Source organism: Podarcis liolepis, assembly GCF_965112155.1.
Source record: "Podarcis liolepis genome assembly, chromosome: 2".
Taxonomy (NCBI): domain Eukaryota; kingdom Metazoa; phylum Chordata; class Lepidosauria; order Squamata; family Lacertidae; genus Podarcis; species Podarcis liolepis.
Genome location: NC_139555.1, coordinates 42,352,336 through 42,369,190, shown reverse-complemented (window position 1 = coordinate 42,369,190; position 16,855 = coordinate 42,352,336). Strand labels below are relative to the sequence as shown.

At 44.7% G+C, this 16,855-nt stretch overlaps 1 protein-coding gene and 1 long non-coding RNA gene across 19 annotated transcripts in view; one reads left to right on the top strand and one right to left on the bottom strand.

Moving 5' to 3' along the window:
- The first annotated feature begins 70 nt into the window (after positions 1-70).
- Positions 71-2,731, top strand: LOC310700824. Its single transcript, XR_014522856.1, has 2 exons — positions 71-1,989; positions 2,601-2,731. It is a non-coding gene; the product is annotated as an uncharacterized lncRNA (long non-coding RNA).
- A 3,297-nt stretch (positions 2,732-6,028) lies between these two features.
- WIZ (WIZ zinc finger) overlaps positions 6,029-16,855 on the bottom strand; it is a 60,073-nt gene continuing 49,246 nt past the window's right edge. For 11 of the 18 annotated variants that reach the window (XM_083490692.1, XM_083490697.1, XM_083490689.1 and 8 more), the window contains exons 7-13: positions 15,867-16,373; positions 12,681-13,163; positions 10,610-11,137; positions 9,503-10,012; positions 8,375-8,830; positions 7,734-7,926; positions 6,029-7,465 (exon numbers count right to left, since the gene is read on the bottom strand). In XM_083490692.1, the coding sequence (XP_083346818.1) occupies positions 7,309-7,465; positions 7,734-7,926; positions 8,375-8,830; positions 9,503-10,012; positions 10,610-11,137; positions 12,681-13,163; positions 15,867-16,373 (2,834 nt within the window). In that variant the 3' untranslated portion in view covers positions 6,029-7,308. The remainder of the gene's footprint in view (positions 7,466-7,733; positions 7,927-8,374; positions 8,831-9,502; positions 10,013-10,609; positions 11,138-12,680; positions 13,164-15,866; positions 16,374-16,855) is intronic. The other 7 variants (XM_083490682.1, XM_083490684.1, XM_083490683.1 and 4 more) reach the window with 3 other exon arrangements.

The window sequence follows — 16,855 nt, the reverse complement described above, 5'->3', positions numbered from 1 at the left end:
GCATCGATCAGAACCACTTCGGTTAACCTATAAGGCAATTGCGGATGCCAATCATGTTCCGTCAGCGAATAACAGCACCGGCTAGAGATTTCCAAGAGGTCATTGGATCTAAGCGGTTATCACTCATGAGGAGCGGCGCAACGGCGGGCACTAATTTGTACTCATTGTCCCCAAGTATGCAGCGCGTCCGCTTTCTCTTGTTGCGCACCTTTCAGGAGGCGGGACCAACCAGCTGCTCCTATTGGTCAGAGAGAGAGAAGCTTAGTTCGTCTCTATCTCGCGGGGGAGGGGGGTGGACTGAGGGCGGGGAAAATAATCAACGAGATAAACTGGAAGGAATTCAACTTCTTCCGAATCTGACGGGCTACGGAAGCTCAGGAGGTACAACGACTACCATTTTACAGCGCCTTGTTATTAATAGTCTCCCCTCCCCACGTCTTCAAGCTGCGGCATCGGAATTTAAATACCGAGGGGGCAGGACAGCTCGAGTGTCAGTTGCCTGAACTGCTATGGCGGCGTGTCCCTTATGAGGGGGACAGAGCAAAGAGGGGCACAACACCATGGTGTAGCCTGCTTCCCCAAATGTAAAGTTTGATGTAGCAATTGTGCTCCTCAGCGAAAAACATCAGTGTACGATCGAGCACATAAACGGTTTCTTCTAAATAGAAATAAAGAAAGATCAGGTCAGATTTCCCTCTCACCCACACAAAATAATAATGACTTGACATCCCGCCAATGCAACTGGTGGAGCCAGTGCAACCACCTGCATCGTATCAAACTGAACCAAACTGACATACACTAACGGGATGTGAAGGCAGGGCTAAAGCTGCTGAAAAGGTGGTAAAAACAGAGCTATGCAAACCAGTACCCAAAGCTATGCAAACCAGCGTGGAAGCTGGTGCTTCTTCACTGATGAGGTTCAGAATACCAAACACCTTGAATATAGGCAATGCTTGGGCAGTTTCTTCCATGAAGGTTATATATTAGAGGTTAGGTAAAAGTCCTCTTGCCACCATCTCATTACACTTTTAAGTTATGGTTGCTGCAATGCAGTATTCTTTTCTAGAAGAGAAACCATTTGAAGAGAGATTCTGGTTTGAACAAGATTCAAATGGAAAGTGAGTTGCCTGAAGCCGTGAGCGGCAAGCTGCAATATCACAGTTGTTTCTCACCTCAGCCATAAATTCACTCCTTGGCTCTTGCTTCACCTCAGAGCTACAGTTGTAATATATGAATATCAGCCTATCTTGCAAGATTACCACATTACTGAAACCAAGTGTTTTGAACACTTATCACCTTTGATAATGTATATTACACCATGTCCGATTATTCTGAATTAGAACCGACACCTAGTCAATCAGTACTGTACTTTATCTTGAACATAAGCCCTTGGCAAAGTGTCTGCCTTTTAATTTTCAGAGAAATATGAAGAACAGAGAGATAGTCTCCTCTAACTCTGATTCTAACCCATAAATATTTGATAATTAAAAGTAATATTTGCATAACAGCTGGATTTCCAATTGCTAATAAACATCTAAAGCTAAAATGCTATGGACTTAGCTAAACCAGAGAGGATTCCTTTTTGCCACCATATTTGAAAATGCTTGGTGCTTCATAGCTAGTACTGGAACCATCTCAGCTTCTTGGATTAGACATTCAAAATATAGTTACTAGGTTTGCTTCATAAACTCAAAAATTGGACACCAGAAGGTCAGAATAAAGGAACTGACAAAAGATTAAGCTACAAAGTGGATAACTGCTTGATGGTGCAATTTGATTTATGAATGTTGCCACAGGGAAAAATAGTTATTCTGCTTACAGTCACTTGTTATTAAAAAAGGACAAATTGAATAGATAGACTTTTACCAGTGTCTCATTCGCACCAGCTTGCACATACAGAATAATGCTGAGGGCAAGAATAAAACATCTACCACATGATGCTAATACTCATAGCAAGGCACTTTTGTAGGCACTATTAAGCAGCCCTGGGTAAGTAACAAACTCTAGATCATGACTTTCCAAGAATCCATTAGTTGGCATGGCATGATTTGAGCTGTTGCCCTGCTTATGATCTCAAACTTCTGAGTATGCTCTAGGCTTGATCCATAGTATGAAACAATCTCTCAGATACTGGTATTTTGTTTCTAAACAAAATCCTGCTTTACTTACATTATCAGTCTACTGGTGGCTTTCTCTAAGGGCAGATTTCCTGACTTTAATCCTTTCGGCCTAGACTCTGATATTTGTTTTACATTACTAGATTGGCACCACTGCTGGAACACAATTCTAATCATGCATGCTAGCACCTTTACCTTGTATTTTAGTAGGCTGTGCCAATTTCAACTCTTTTCTACAAAACCCAACTTCATCCTCTTCTGTACAGCCAAGTATCAACAGTGAACTAACAAATTTATGCATAGCCTTAAATTGTTTGAAACTATTTTATTCACTCAACCCTTCTATTGTCCTTGGTATGCTGAAGAAAATAGTAATTCCTAAAGCTTTAAAAACAAATTGGCCTATGTTTAAGCTGTTGCAAGATCTCCTGCCTCATGGCTCTGTTAGTATGAACAGGCTTTTGTTTCATCTTTCTCCTGCAGGGTCTCAGAGCTGCTGCAAATGCCATAATGGCCTGACTCCAGTGGAGGAGACCAAGCAAGTCATTCCTAGTCCCTTGGTTTATGTTCATCTTTTATTCCATTAATGTAGATTATAGCAGAAATTTGTACAGTATTGTGTCTACGAGCCTCTAGCTTCAGCCTACAAGGAATTTTTCTCCCAGGTGAAGTACTCTACTGTTCCAGGAGTCTGGCATCCTTGGTGAAATTTCCTGCACCCAAAGAAGAGCAGAGCCTCTTGAGTATGTGGGTCCTTTAGTGTTGAAGAGGGCTTAAGCTAAGGGCTCACTGAAGATCTTTATCTCCATCAGGACAACTGGGAAGGGATATTCTCAGATTTCTGATAAAGTACAAGCCTTAGCAAAAAACCAAGACCTTGCCACAGACTCATTAAGGAGTTTGATTTCCAAGTATAGCTAATCATGTAAGTTGCTAGAGTGTGATATTAACATTGTCTCTACCTCAGTTAACACCCTTGTTTTTACTTCATTTAACAAGATGAGAAAAAACGCAACATTCGTATCACAACGTTAGCTTGTGGTAGAGTATCTGCTTTGCCTGCAAAAGGTTCCAAGTTTCTCCTGGTAGACAACACTACTGAGCTAGATGGTCTCAGTCTAAGTCAGTTTCCTATGTCTGTTCCTTTGTTTGAAGATTGGAGAAAATGGAAACATCATGTCCAACATTTTACGGTGCAATTGAGGGTGAAATTGTTATTAAAGACCCATCGGAAATGGTCTGAAACAGGCTATATCAATATCTGATTGCAGGGACAGAATGAGCATACTGCTCCCTGGCTAAACAAACATAATGCTGTAACTTCTCTGGCCCCACACCTGTAAGTAGCGCAGACTCAGCCTTTTCAGAAAAAAATGTGGTCCTGAACTGTCTCACAGAAAATTCCATATTTCCCTGTGATCTCCCTTCTCAACTATTTAAATCTGCATAATTTATGGGCTTTGCCCCTTTAAGATAAGGCATTCAAGAGTTTTATTCCCATCTACAGATAATGTGATAAAAGGTTGAATGCAATGCCTCCTGGAGCAAACATAATAAAGGCCAGCTTGTATAATAATTACCAAAAAACCCCACCCTCTAACAGGAATAAGATCTTTTCCTACTGGAACATCAAACTTTATTAGTGAGGCAGGCCCTTTCAAAGGAACACGTAGTTGGCTCAACTCCAAAAAAAGAATATCAAGAGTACTGGCAAAAGGGAGGAATCAATTTGAAAGATTCCAAAGTTGCAAATGCAACCCAATTAAATAAATGTAAACTAATTGGCTATACAAGTTTTACTTGATTAAATCAATTAATGAAAATTTGCATATTTGTAAAAACAATATCCCTGAAGCAAAAGGCATGCTTTGTTTTAAAGATGATGCACACATACATGATATCAAACATCTTAAAAGAAGCATTCTTTCTGGTCATAAGGGAGAATGCTTCTTATAAAATGGTGCTTGCTGCCTGCAGTTCTAAGCTAATTATTAAAAGTATTGCTTTTCCCCTTACAGTCTGCTAACCAATTTACTGGGGAACCTATCAGTAGATTAAAAATACTGCAACTGCTTAACCAAACTAATTGTATTGTGCTTTAGACAGTGAAACCTCTGGCATTAATTGGTTGGGTTAATGTGGCAGCATACAATTCAAGTTGTTCAAGGAACCAAACAGCTTGCATTGCTACTTCTGTGAGGAAGGGGGATGTTGTCAGTTTGGAGGAGAGTAGAACCTCCCTTAGGGACAGGTGGTAGCAGAAGTCCCAAGATACAAGAAATCTGAGGAACAGGGAGGCCTGAGGCTACAATGCTGAAGGTAAGCCTCAGAGTTGGAAGTGAATGACAATGAAGAACTTGAAGGAAGGCTAAGTGACTTGAGATGAGACATGAACTTAACACACAAAGGTCCAATCATAGAGGGAACTCAAATTCAAATTTCACAATGTTTAGGATCAGGAGTTGTATGCAGGAGGGACGGTATCTCAGATCAGGAGGGGGTGGAGACAGGTGTACTACGCAGCCTGGTCAGCAGACAAGATGGCTAATGGACGCTGTCACTAGACTGCCTTAGAGGCGAATCTGTCTGTTGGGGTGACCAAGGGCACTGTAGCACTCTGACAATCCTAAGGGGAGAGCTGGATTATACAAATTGATTTGAACCAAGCAACCAATTATTTAAGCTAGGTGCTTTCAGTTGCCTTTAATGCACTTAGAAGTGAAAACCACTGTACAATGAAAGGCAGAGGTGTAATGCTTTCCTGGTAAGTTAATAAACAGGGGGAACATGGATAGTATTTGGCACATGGTAGCTGCCAAGCAGCATTTCCCTGCTACCACTCTTATGCAATACTTTTCAATCAGATATGATGCTAAGGAAGAACACATCTCAGATGGGAGAGGGAATGGAAACAAGGCAGAATCAACCATGCATGCATCCTTCATGGCCTTTGATTAAAAGAAAGCAATAGGGATGGTTGCATGCAAGACACACTGTGCTACTCACTTCTCCTTCCATTTTTCAAGACAGTCAGAATGAAGCTAGCTGGAAAGCTATGGTGCTATTGCTACCCCTTAATTTAAAGTAGTGACAGGTGTAATAACACCCTCCACACACAGTTCTGGGAAGGCAGCTCTTAGCACAGGGAGTTCTGTAATATTTGGAACTATATTGTCATATTAGTCCCTGCTCTGGAAACTGGCCCAGTTATATATGGTGAGGAATTTGCTCACCAATGCATCATTCTGTGCTGCAGGATTTCCACATACCTTTATACTGAATGCCTGGACTGAAATCAAGGTTTAAACCCCTGCTTTGGTCTAACAGGAACCCAGTGCGACAAATGGTGATGCAGTTACACTGTCTTGTGCTGGGACATTCTTCTGTATTATAGGTGCTGAATAAAAAAAAAGCTTAGGGTTGTGACTTTGGTTTCATAACATGACTGCTGCTCAGCCTGCTATGGGAGACCAAAGCAAATAAAAAGAAATTGTTTTAAAAATCAGAAACAGAGGAAGAAGTTGTACAGGGCAGAATAGGCGCCCGCAACAGTGATGGCACACTTTGATACAAGGATTTCAGTACCTGTTCTACGTAAGACCTGTATGGGTTGGGTCTCAGACTGTATTGCCAGAGTCGAGGTGAGATGTGGGAAATACATTCAACATCGGGAAAATTAAAGCAATTTTTTAAAAAAGCTTATACACCAATACACTTTTAAAGTACACCTTACCAAGACAGTGAGTCTGGTAGTTTCAGTTTATCCTGGAGTGATAGAGCCTAAGGTTTCTCCAGGAAACAGCTTCCACATCCACTGGCAGCTCTTGGGACACCTCTCTATAGAAACCACAACACATTCTCCACCTTCCACGTAAGTATACAACCAGAAAAGCACACACTCAGGATTCTCCTTTTGTTTCCAGAACAGGTTTAATCTAATATACATATTCCTAGGTACAGTAATAACCAGAATATGCCCATTGAAAAAGTTAAAAGGTAATTTGCCTCCAGACTCTGCTCAGCCTGGGATCCAAATAAAAATGAATGCTTGTTATTTCTACACAAAACTAGAGTTTAAAAAGTTGAGGTTCTATGAAGAGAGACGAGGACAGCAACAGTGAGAAATAACAGGAAAGCAGAAATTCCAGTAGGACCTACTGTTGCTGGTTTGGGAACTGCACCAAGTTCTTGCTAAAAAAGGAGAAACATAGAGACCCCTCCACCCGCAAGAAGTCCAAACTCTTCAGGTACCCTTGGAAAGGACTTGCTTGTCCAGAAGGACATGTCATCCCTGATTTCAGGCAGAGGTTATCTATGGGACATCATTACCCTTTCTTCAGCCCAAGGCTAAAGACAGGAAAAATCCATATTCCTTTGCCAAACTCTCTTTGCCATAATGTGGCAGAGCTGAATTCCCTACAGGGTCCCACATGAAACAGATGGGGATAACCAGGTGACATTGGGAAGTTATGTAAAGGGGAAATGTATATGGGTCAAAGAGTCCATGATTTCCCCTTCAATGCAGGTGGGACTGAGGCCCTCCATTACACAGTTAGGGAACGTGAACATGCACAACAGGATCCAACGTCTACAGAAACTAAAGACTTGTCACCTAAGGAGTCAAACATACATTAACTCTAGAGTCACATACAGAATCAACAGCTTTCCCCACAGAACAAAGTGCTCTGTGTCTACCCTCCCAACTTGCTTGTGTCTGACCTCAAACAAATCCTCATGTTCACAACTTTCACTAGAACCTCATATTCACAATTCTCACCATCACATCTCTCACAGCCTGAACTGCAACAGAGCAAGTCCATGTTTCCTCCCTGTAACAAGTGTGTGTCTTTGGAGAAACCTGCATTCACTTGAAGGACAAGAAAATTTCCGTTTTACTTTTGTGCAGATAAAAGCGAGCTCCAGTTTGGAATACCATTTCCATCAATAAGGAGCATCTCCATTAAAAACAGCATTGTTAATTTAGTGCTCAAACTCTGGGACTGTTCCTGCGAACTCTCCGCCCCACCCAAAATCCAAGTTAAGTCTACAGGCGGACAAAGCTGTGGAGCACGGGGTGGGGGTGGGGGGGTGTCAAATACTGCTTTCACCCCCCTTCTGATAACCATTAATCTTGTTCATTTGGAAAGGTAAGAGAGAAACCCTGGAATGCTGGTGCTTCCTAAGAGCTTTGCTACTGGGCCTCGGCTACAGGTGGTGCCGCAGGCACATCGGTCCCACTTCGCAAAGCATCGGCCTTGGAGAAGTTAGTCTCCAAGATGTGGCGCTGGAGGTGCCGCACCCACTCCTCTTGGATGGAGAGGGGCCCCTGGAACTCCACTTCGCAGAACCTGCACAAAGAGAACACAAAAGTCTATTTGAACCAAGCTGAAGATTTGCTCATCTCGAAGCGCATAGGGAAACCCCCCAAAAGTAGAATGTGGGAAAGGGGTGTGTGGGAATTGAGGTTGCCTGCCCATCTCTTGCCCTGCCTCCAAGAGGCCTGCTACAAGAAGATTGTTGCCTATAACAGGTTTAAGAGCAAACTGCCCACACTATAAAGCCATTCAAATTTCACTGCAGAAAGGGGGATTAGCAAAATGGAACAATGGCACAAACCTGCACTTCAGCGTGTAGATGTTGCCCACAAACTTCACCAAGGAGGTCTGTGGTGGCCTAGGAACCAAGGAGGGCACAGGTCTCACTCTGGGAGGTGGCTGGCGGACCTCTTCAACCTTCTGCTGCAGATCAGCAATCTCCTCTTCTCGAGGTGGAGGAGCCTCAACGGGCTTGGCCTGCCTCCGTTCAAACTCTAGTAAACAGGGGGGGAAATTTGTTTCGGAAAGGATGCTGGGATATAGAAACAGCATTGGCTGTGCTGTATTTGGAATGAAAAAGGAACTTTGTGAAAAACATTTTTATGAAAAAAAGAAAGGTGGGGCAGGAGAAAGTCTAGAAGTCATGCGGTAGAGTGGGGAAGCTACAGGAATAGCACTGTCATGCTAAGCATCTCCCCATGACTAAGATCTTTACATGCCAGTCTGTTGAGGAATTTCTCTGAGGCCCTTAGCTGAAGCTACCCAAAGCATTGGGGCCAATGAATAATTTGGGAACACTGAGAAATTAGATTGGTGCCTGAACATTCACTGCCACCACTCCTACCCCCCAGGAAGATACAGCCGCCGCTTCAAGAAGGCCTCCCGACTGCCCAGAAAGCCTTGTACCCAGATGGGCCCTGTGTTGAAAAAGAAATGACTCACTGTTTATGTTATGCTGCTGATGCTCCTCCATCTTTACCAGCGACAGAGGTGACGTGACTGCAGGTCGATCACCCCCATTGCCGCCACTGCCACTGCCACCATCCACAGCTTTGCTAGGCTCACTGGGCACTATCTCTCCACCGAGGCTTCTGTTCGCCAGTGGAGGGCTGCCTGCCTGCAGGCTCAGGGGAGCCCTCTTCCCAGAAGCATCGTTGTCGCGCATGTGAGATGCATTGCGGAACTTTTTGGTGAAGGGCCGCCCGCCTTGGATGTAGCTGCGATAGGCTCCGGCTTTCTGGGGACGATGCTTGATCCACTCACTCAAAGTCTCGATTGGGGAGCCGTTCACACACCATTCAGTCACTCCAAACTGCCTGAGGTGCGCACGAGCATGGCTGGCCAGCGCCTTGCGGTTCTCAAAGTAGAGGCCACACAGTTCACAGCAGGCTTCGGTGGCTGGGAGCAGAAATGGCAGGGAGCTAGACTGAGCAAAACCTTCAGTAAAGGACTTAAGCAGTAACAGTTCAAGTGTGGAGTACCAGGACTTATTTGCTCCATGGCACTACTCGTATTTCCCCACAAAGGATCCTCAGGGATCGATACCAACAGCCTGAAAAGCCCACTTTGAAACTTCTACGCACTGCCATCACCTGTAGTCCACAAGTCAAGTAAACCAAACCCCAGAATCCTTTGCCCATAAATAGGCAAGATGCATACCTTTGCCCACTTTGGCCATATGGCTGAAGACATGGAAGTTTACACCATTTACTGATTTGCCCAATGTTTGAATCCCTAAAGATAATGAAATAACTCTACCAGCCAGAGGATGCATAAAGGCTAGCTGATACCAGGGAAGGAGAAGAGGCAACGTACTACACCAGGGTTGTTAGCTAACTCTAAGCCCACTACCCTACCTATCAGGACGCTGCCTCGCATCAAAAGGTTTTTCTAAAGGCTGTAGTGGAATACCTTTTATATAAGGTCCATATGTACACTGTTGCTTCTACCCTCCCACCCCCAACAAGCCTGAAAGCAACACAATTTCATAAGGGAAAGCCCTGAAATAGAATACCAAGGTTTATCAGGATCCCAACCTTATCCCTTCTCCCATTCTGGGGTTGCACTTACATGTATGAGTGGGCTTGTCATGCACATGCTTGGCTTTGAATGGCAATTCCGTCTGGATGTAGGTTTTCTGCTTCACTTCACTGTGGCCGCTCAGCCGCTCATCTGGCAGCGGGCGCTTAGTGGAGAGTGGTGCCAAGAAGCCCTCTGGTGACTTGAGTGGTGATAGACTAACCTCCCGACCAAGGTGTGGTTTCCCAGTCCTCCCGCCCAGCGGGGACAAGGCCATGGGCTGCAGCATTTTCCCAGGGGATTTAGGATCAGCTCCATCCTCCCCCATGGGCTGCGGAAGCTCAATGCTCATTGTGTTTGGCTCTTTCTTGATCAAGCACGGCTTGTTCTTTTTCTTTATGATTTCCCGTAGCGTGTCGATGGGGGAGCCATTGACTGACCACTCAGTTACTCCCATCTGGCGCAAGTGAGATCTGGCATGGCTGGAGAGCCCCTTCCGGTTCTCAAAAAACTCACCACAAAACTCACACCGAATATCCCGCACGGGGTCAGCACGAGAGGCTGCAAAAGACAAATCAACATGCACAGAGAATGCTTTACACTCAAAGGCAAGTAATTAGCAACCAGTCATGCACCTCTTACAACCTTCTTATTTATTTCTGCAGTGCTTTTCAAAACACACACACAAAATGAACTACTTATCTCACTTATATCTGATAAGCCACCCATTTAATTTAAAGGCTGAACAGGTTCCAGGTCTGGGTCCTTCATGCCCGAAGCTAGCATGCTTCTCAACACTCTGTTAGGTCTAGAGTGACTGCACATTTGGAGACAGGAATATCTGAATATTTGCATTTATTTTGCCAATGAGGAAACACAGAAAGTTTCTCACTGTACTAAGGCCCCAATCGCTAATAGCAATCTTACAAGGAATCCATACAACATGGTCACAAGCTCTCAGAATCTCCAGTGCAGGAATGCATGAGCATAAAGCTGATGCTACCTGAGATCTTGATTACTAGGCAGCAGCACCCTGTTTACTGAGGGAAAAAATCATGTAGCCCTAATTCCCAATTCTTCACTTTCACACCCATTCCAACACGCATTTTTGCCCATCACCAAAGGCTTATGCATACAGCCCCTGTTGCTAACACTTACAGAGATTGAGTGGGGACATCTCCTCTCGTGGTGACCAAGCTCTATCAGATAGATGTGAATCATTATGAAGTCCCCCAGACATCATTTCCCGCTTGATTTCCATACGCAGCTGATCTTGTTTCAGTTTCTTGTGCAAAGAGGGAGAAGAAAGCCCAGGGAAGATTTTTCTAGCAGTTGGGGGAGAAGAGGTAGGAGAGTGCCCCAAAGGGCTCCCTGGCTGCTGTGCCTTCTTAGGCATGGGAGGCACATGGCTCTCCCCTGGACCGCGTGACTCCAGGGAGCTTCCAAGAACAGACAGAGCAAGTGATTTCTGACCCTGTGCTGGGGAGTTGGAGGTACTGGTCCGAGGCTGAGCTCGCCTTTTTAGGATTTCTCGGAGGGTGTCGATGGGAGAGCCATTCACATACCACTCAGTTACCCCCATCTGGCGGAGGTGCGACCTGGCATGGCTGGAGAGCCCTTTCCGGTTCTCAAAATATTCACCGCAGAACTCACACCTGATATCCCGCACAGGTTCTGCTCCAGAGGCTGAGGAGAAAGAGGAGAGGAGAGACAGGCCATTACAGAGGCTGAAAAAGGGACTGGGCAGGGAGCAGGATGTGACGTGGACACCAACTAGGTTATTCCCTTACAAGGCAGTATGAAGCAGGCACATAGCACAAGGAATTCACACAAGACAAAGCTGATACCTTAACAAGATTGGCCAAAGGGGAAAAAAAATAAACCACCAACAATTCCTGTGAAGCATGAAAGCTGGGGTAGGATGTGGTCAGAGCAGGGGAACACTGGATACATGACAGGAGACAGTGAAGAGCAGGTGCTGCCAAATTATAAAAAATGCTGAGAATGGCTGGTCCTATGTCATGAGATTAGCGAGGAGGTATACCAGAAGCTGTGTGCTTTCCTTCGCACCCTGATCAAGCTTTCAAAGGAAGATGATCATGTGCGTGCAAGGAATCAGGCATGAAGGCCAGTTTCTTCTCCATGATCCCACTGTCTCCTTCAAAACGAAGGCCACCCGTCGGGATGAAAGTACATTTGCTGTACAGCTGAATAGGAAATCCCAGAATGAGAAATGCTGAATACCTTTTCCCGTCCCAGAATTCAATGCCTTAATTCTCCCTGTCAGGAAGTTCAGAGAAGACTCATTTCCCAATGTGTGTCAGGGGAAGAACCACCAAGTGCTCTGTATTTGCCACCGTAAGCTTGAGCCATGCAGCCTCCTTTAGGTAATGCAGGACAGATAGTGCAAAGGGGTGAAACACACCATTCAATATGGGGTGCCCATGGCTATTTAACAGCCTTAAAGCCAGCAGTATGCAGATCACACTTTGACTGGTCTCATCTACTCTCCCTGCACTGAGGGAGGGAAATAGCTGGAATCCCACCACCTTGAGGCAGTTGTCACCTCCATCTCTGAAATGGGTCGCAGTGCCACTTTAAAGCCCTGGTAAAATTGTAATTGGCAGAAGCAATCTTCTTCCTTGCTCTGTAACTGCTAAGACATTAAATGCCATGGAGAAATACATCAGTACTGAGCATTTTGCTGACGCTAAACAAAGCCAATGAGTGCTGTAAAAAATGCAGCAGTCAATTTCAAACCAATGGCCACCAAAGGGCTCAGGCTATGTAAGATTGCACACTCTTCCCTTCAAACTGCTTAATTAATTCCCCTTCCATCTGCAGCAGATCAGATTGAATCCACACTTGTCTTGTGATACTCTTAACTGAAGAGCAACCATATAGCTTTCTCCTATCTGGGACAGGGAGATGCCATCCATTTGGAGCAAGATCTAACCGTGAAGAAAATACCCGGACAGGGAAGAGTTAACTTCAGCACACGCACAGGCCAGCTGGGAAAGCTGCATTATACATTTCAGAAAAAAGCTTTGCAAGAAAAGCATGTGGGCCAAAATGCTTGCTTCCCCAACCCTTTGCTGCTTATTGGACATGGTGGCAGGAAATGGCAAGGGGCCTGGATTTCTAAGCGTACAGCTCCATGTCACATAAACAAGACTAGGAAGGGGGAGAGGAAGAGGAGGGGACAGGAGCCAGTGCTGATAGAACCTACAGAGATTGAGTGGAGCCATCTCAGCATCTGCTGCCCAGTACGCACTGGAAGAAAGACCCTGTTTCCTTTGCAGGCTGGCCGCAGCTGACAGCCTGTGGCCATGTGGCTTCAACTTCTTGGATGGTGGAGGGGAGTGAGGTGAGAGTACAGATGGCTGTTTGCCCAAAGGCCTTGGTGCGTGTGCTTGTTTCATGCCTGTGGCAGGCGCTGCTGTAGCTGTGCTCTTTGGGCTGGGTCCATCAGAGCTCCCAGTCTCCCCTAATGTTTCTCTCTCGCTATGGAGGAGAGAGGGAGGGCGGCCTTTGAAGTCTTCGCTTTTGATGAGATCATTTAAAACATCAATAGGAGATCCTTTAGCATCTGGATCGCTCACTCCCAGGTGTCTCAGGTGGGCTCTAGCGTGACTTGACAGCCCTTTTCTGGTTTCAAACCAGGCACCACATAACTGGCAGTCAATTTCTCTGCCCGAGTCACTATCTACAGCTGCGGAAAAAAGAACACATTGATCACAATAGATACGATCACACAACTGATGTGTCTCAAGTACCCGTTACAACCTGAAAAGGATCTTGCTCCTTTTTTTGTTCTAAAGGCCCCATTTCTCACTCCAGAAATGGTAAAGTGGTTTCCTAGTAGGATTTAGCAAGCAGCCCTAAAGGAAAGCCAAGTTATTCACCTGTACCCACTGATGCTGGCTTAACAGTTAAGCAGAAATTCTCTCAAAAGACTTGCATTTAACCAGATTTCCTTTTAGTGGCCCAGGTCAAGTTTTCAAACACTCTCTTTCCTGAAAACATGATGCTGAAGCCTTTTCCATCTCAGCTTAAACCATCAGGCATTTCAGACACCAGTAACTTTTGAAAACAGCAATGTCAAAAACTGCAGAGTGTCAGACAGCCCTAGTCCCAGACTGAGCAACACTTCAGGCTGCCAGCTGGGTTCATGCTGGAAAAGCAATGTGGCAAACAGAAAGAGTGACTTAAAAAATTAAACCGTCAATTTAAGAGGTCCAAAGCATTTGCATTTTTGCCTACCATTTCAATCCTTCAGACTGAAGAATCTTAATGTAAATGGTCATCCCCAACAATGGCACAATGTTAAATACAACACTTTCCAAACTGTAATTGTTTCTCATGCCTGTAAGGTCCATGAGGCTTCTTTGATCCGCTATTAAGCTTTGGGTTTGATTTCAAAATAAAGATGGACAGCAGTGATGTTTTCAGTGCTATGACTCTTACAAAGTCCAGCAGCATGTGGTATAAGCCATTAGGAAGAAATGGGTTGAACCCAGAATTGACAGCTGTTATTACTCAATGAGGGCAGAACTGCCACTTTAAGAATGTATTTTAGTTCATGCAGATTTATGCCAATTTCCGTCACAAGCAAATTCAAATTCCCAGGAATGCTCAAAGAAGTCATGTAAGCTATCTAGAAAATTGCAAAGTTTGTTGGTTATAAACCTCCACTTTCATATACAACTGACCGGATGAAACAGTTCAAAATCTTATCAGCCAAGGCAGAGCCTAAAAGCAAAAAACAATAAAAGCAAAGAACAATAAAAGCAAAGGTTCTCGCAGCAATTTCAAAAATATGAAGTGCAGGTAAAATATCAATGCCTGGGGCAAAGAGTTATGTTTAGGAATGGATTACACCTCAAAATGGGAATGGGAAGCAGCTGTATAAATGGTGTTAAGTTTCTCAGCAACTGTTTTTCAATTGTATGCTTGAGGAAGAATCACAACATATCTAAGGACTCCAGTGCTCAACTGACACCACAATATTATGTTAAGAATCTGCGGCCCATGACAATGCAGTTAGAGAAGAAGGCAAACAGGACTTGGAAAAGGGGCTTTTAAATTGAAGGTTCCCTCATGAAAGAAGCAGGAACTCAGTTGTGGGGTGGACAGGTCAGGATGTCATCCAACACTTCCTTACAACTAATGCTGAAGACTTTGTTGCTGCTGGATCAATAGACGATACCACACCTTGTGCACTGTTAGCTTTCCCCACCCCCAGATAGGACTGGCCTTGGTACCTTGAGCCAAGCGCACCAGAAAATTCCCCTCTCTTTACGATTCTCCTTACCTCTGCCTCATCACACCAAGTGAGAACTCACTACTCCTTCACCAGCAACAGCTGCAAAACGGCTTTTAAAAAGGACTGAAATGGCAGAAGTAGTGCTGATTTTCTATTATTTCCTTCCAATGCAAGAGAACACTGTACAAGACTGAAGCAGGGATACTGGGTGGCTTGTGCCATTTCTGCCAGCTTTAATAGAAAACACTGTTGAATATTATAGCCCCAAAGAAGCACAGATTATGTTAGTCTCCAACATCAGCTGCAAGTCCACAAGCCTTACTATAGGCCCTGAGAAGAAGGGCAAACAGATAATGTACAACAGGGGAAGCAATGGCTCAGATGCAGCAGAAATTGCTTTTAATTAGGTCCTGAGAGCACTAAATTCCTCACTCTTTATTCTGAAAGATTGCTAAGAATTTTGGTTTTAAATGAACAGCTATGCAGAAGATCTCAGAGGGTCTCTCAGTCTTTTCTTCTGAAAAGAGTTTCACTCAGAGCTTTGGAAAGAAACATATAGTGTCTATAGTTGTTCTCCCTTCAAGAGATAAACATCCCTACTTTCACTAGTGAGTTTAAAAATCTCCAGGCACAAATCAAAAAGACACATGGGAAGGCTTTGTGGCCCATCCAATGAATAAAATAAATATGACTGACCCTCTTAGAGATGGGTTTCGGGGAAGAGCCAGTTGAGGAAACTTCCGCTTTGGGAAAAGAGATTTACTAAAAAGGTGCCTAGGAATAATAATTTTTAAAAACTCCTGCTCACCCAGCTCAGAGAAGGGAAGAAACCCTTCGGGACAACACTAAAGGATCACAGTGAAAGTTCATCAGTTGTTCTAGAAATAGGAAGGGACACTTTTGCAGGAGATCAAACTTATGCAATAAGTCCTCTATGCCCTTCCTTTATTGTGGTGTATGCAAGATGCCGTATGTGCGAATGAAGCAAGCAGCCCGTGCAGAGCCAATAGGTGTAAAATGTGCCTTGGGGTGGGCAGCCCTACACTGGTTCACGCTACAAGGTAATGTGAAACACAAGAGCTCCCTGCAGCAGCAAACTGCAAGCCAGCTCTCCTGTTCACAAGAAGGATCAGAATCAAACAGACTCACTTAGATTTAAGGGGCCTTCTTCCTCCGGTTGTGACCACTGTGCTTTAGGAGAACTCTGCAGAGGGCTCAGCGGTAGCTTGGGGCTTTTGTCTTCGGGGGTCTTTGGCAGAGGAGAACCAGGCAGAGCAGGTGTCACTTTCTTGAGTATGGGAGATCCTGGCTGGGCAACATTCTTGGGGGTGAAACCTGGAGGGCATTTGATTGCTTTGTTTATAGGTGCCTCTTGCGGCCGTTCCGTAGCTTTGTTGGGAGGCAGCAGTGTCGGCTGTGAGGACCCTGCAGTCCCTTCTTTGGGAGAAGCAGATTTTTTGCTAAGACTTGGAGAGATGGGGCCACTGTCCACTTTGCCCTTCTGCTTCATCAGTTCATAGAGTAAGTCGATGGGGGCTCCACTGCTCTCAGACTCAGCCACACCGAGCTGACGTAAGTGAGAACGGGCATGGCTGGACAGGCCCTTGCGGGTCTCGAAGCAGACGCCACAGACCTCACATGTTGTGAGGTTTGGTGCTGGAAAGAGGAGAGTGACTTATTGAGACAAGGTTAAGCTTAACCCCACACTGCCTTTGCTACCAGTCAGTAGAGCACAAGCGCACACCACGTTATCTTGATTTGGACCCTGCTCCATAAACAAGCCAGGTATCATCAGTTTAGCATTGGACTCGCTAAATAGACTGGCTCTTTATTTTGCAACAGATGACTTCACTAAGCTTTAGTAAAAAATGGTGCTCGATGGTCAAATTCCTTCTGCAAAAATCAGCATCACAACTACTAGTCCGCCCTGCAACCATCACTTTGACCTGTGTCCTCACACAAAATTGATGACATGCACCTTATGCTAAGTCGGTGAAAGCCACACTATAAATACCCCCTTTAGTCTCCTTGTTCACAAAACATTATAATTCTTATTTTCAGTAACATTTCAAGTATCACGGTCTGATTCTCCTATCCAAATACAGTCAAAAACAATGAAGTCTATTCCATCAGACTGT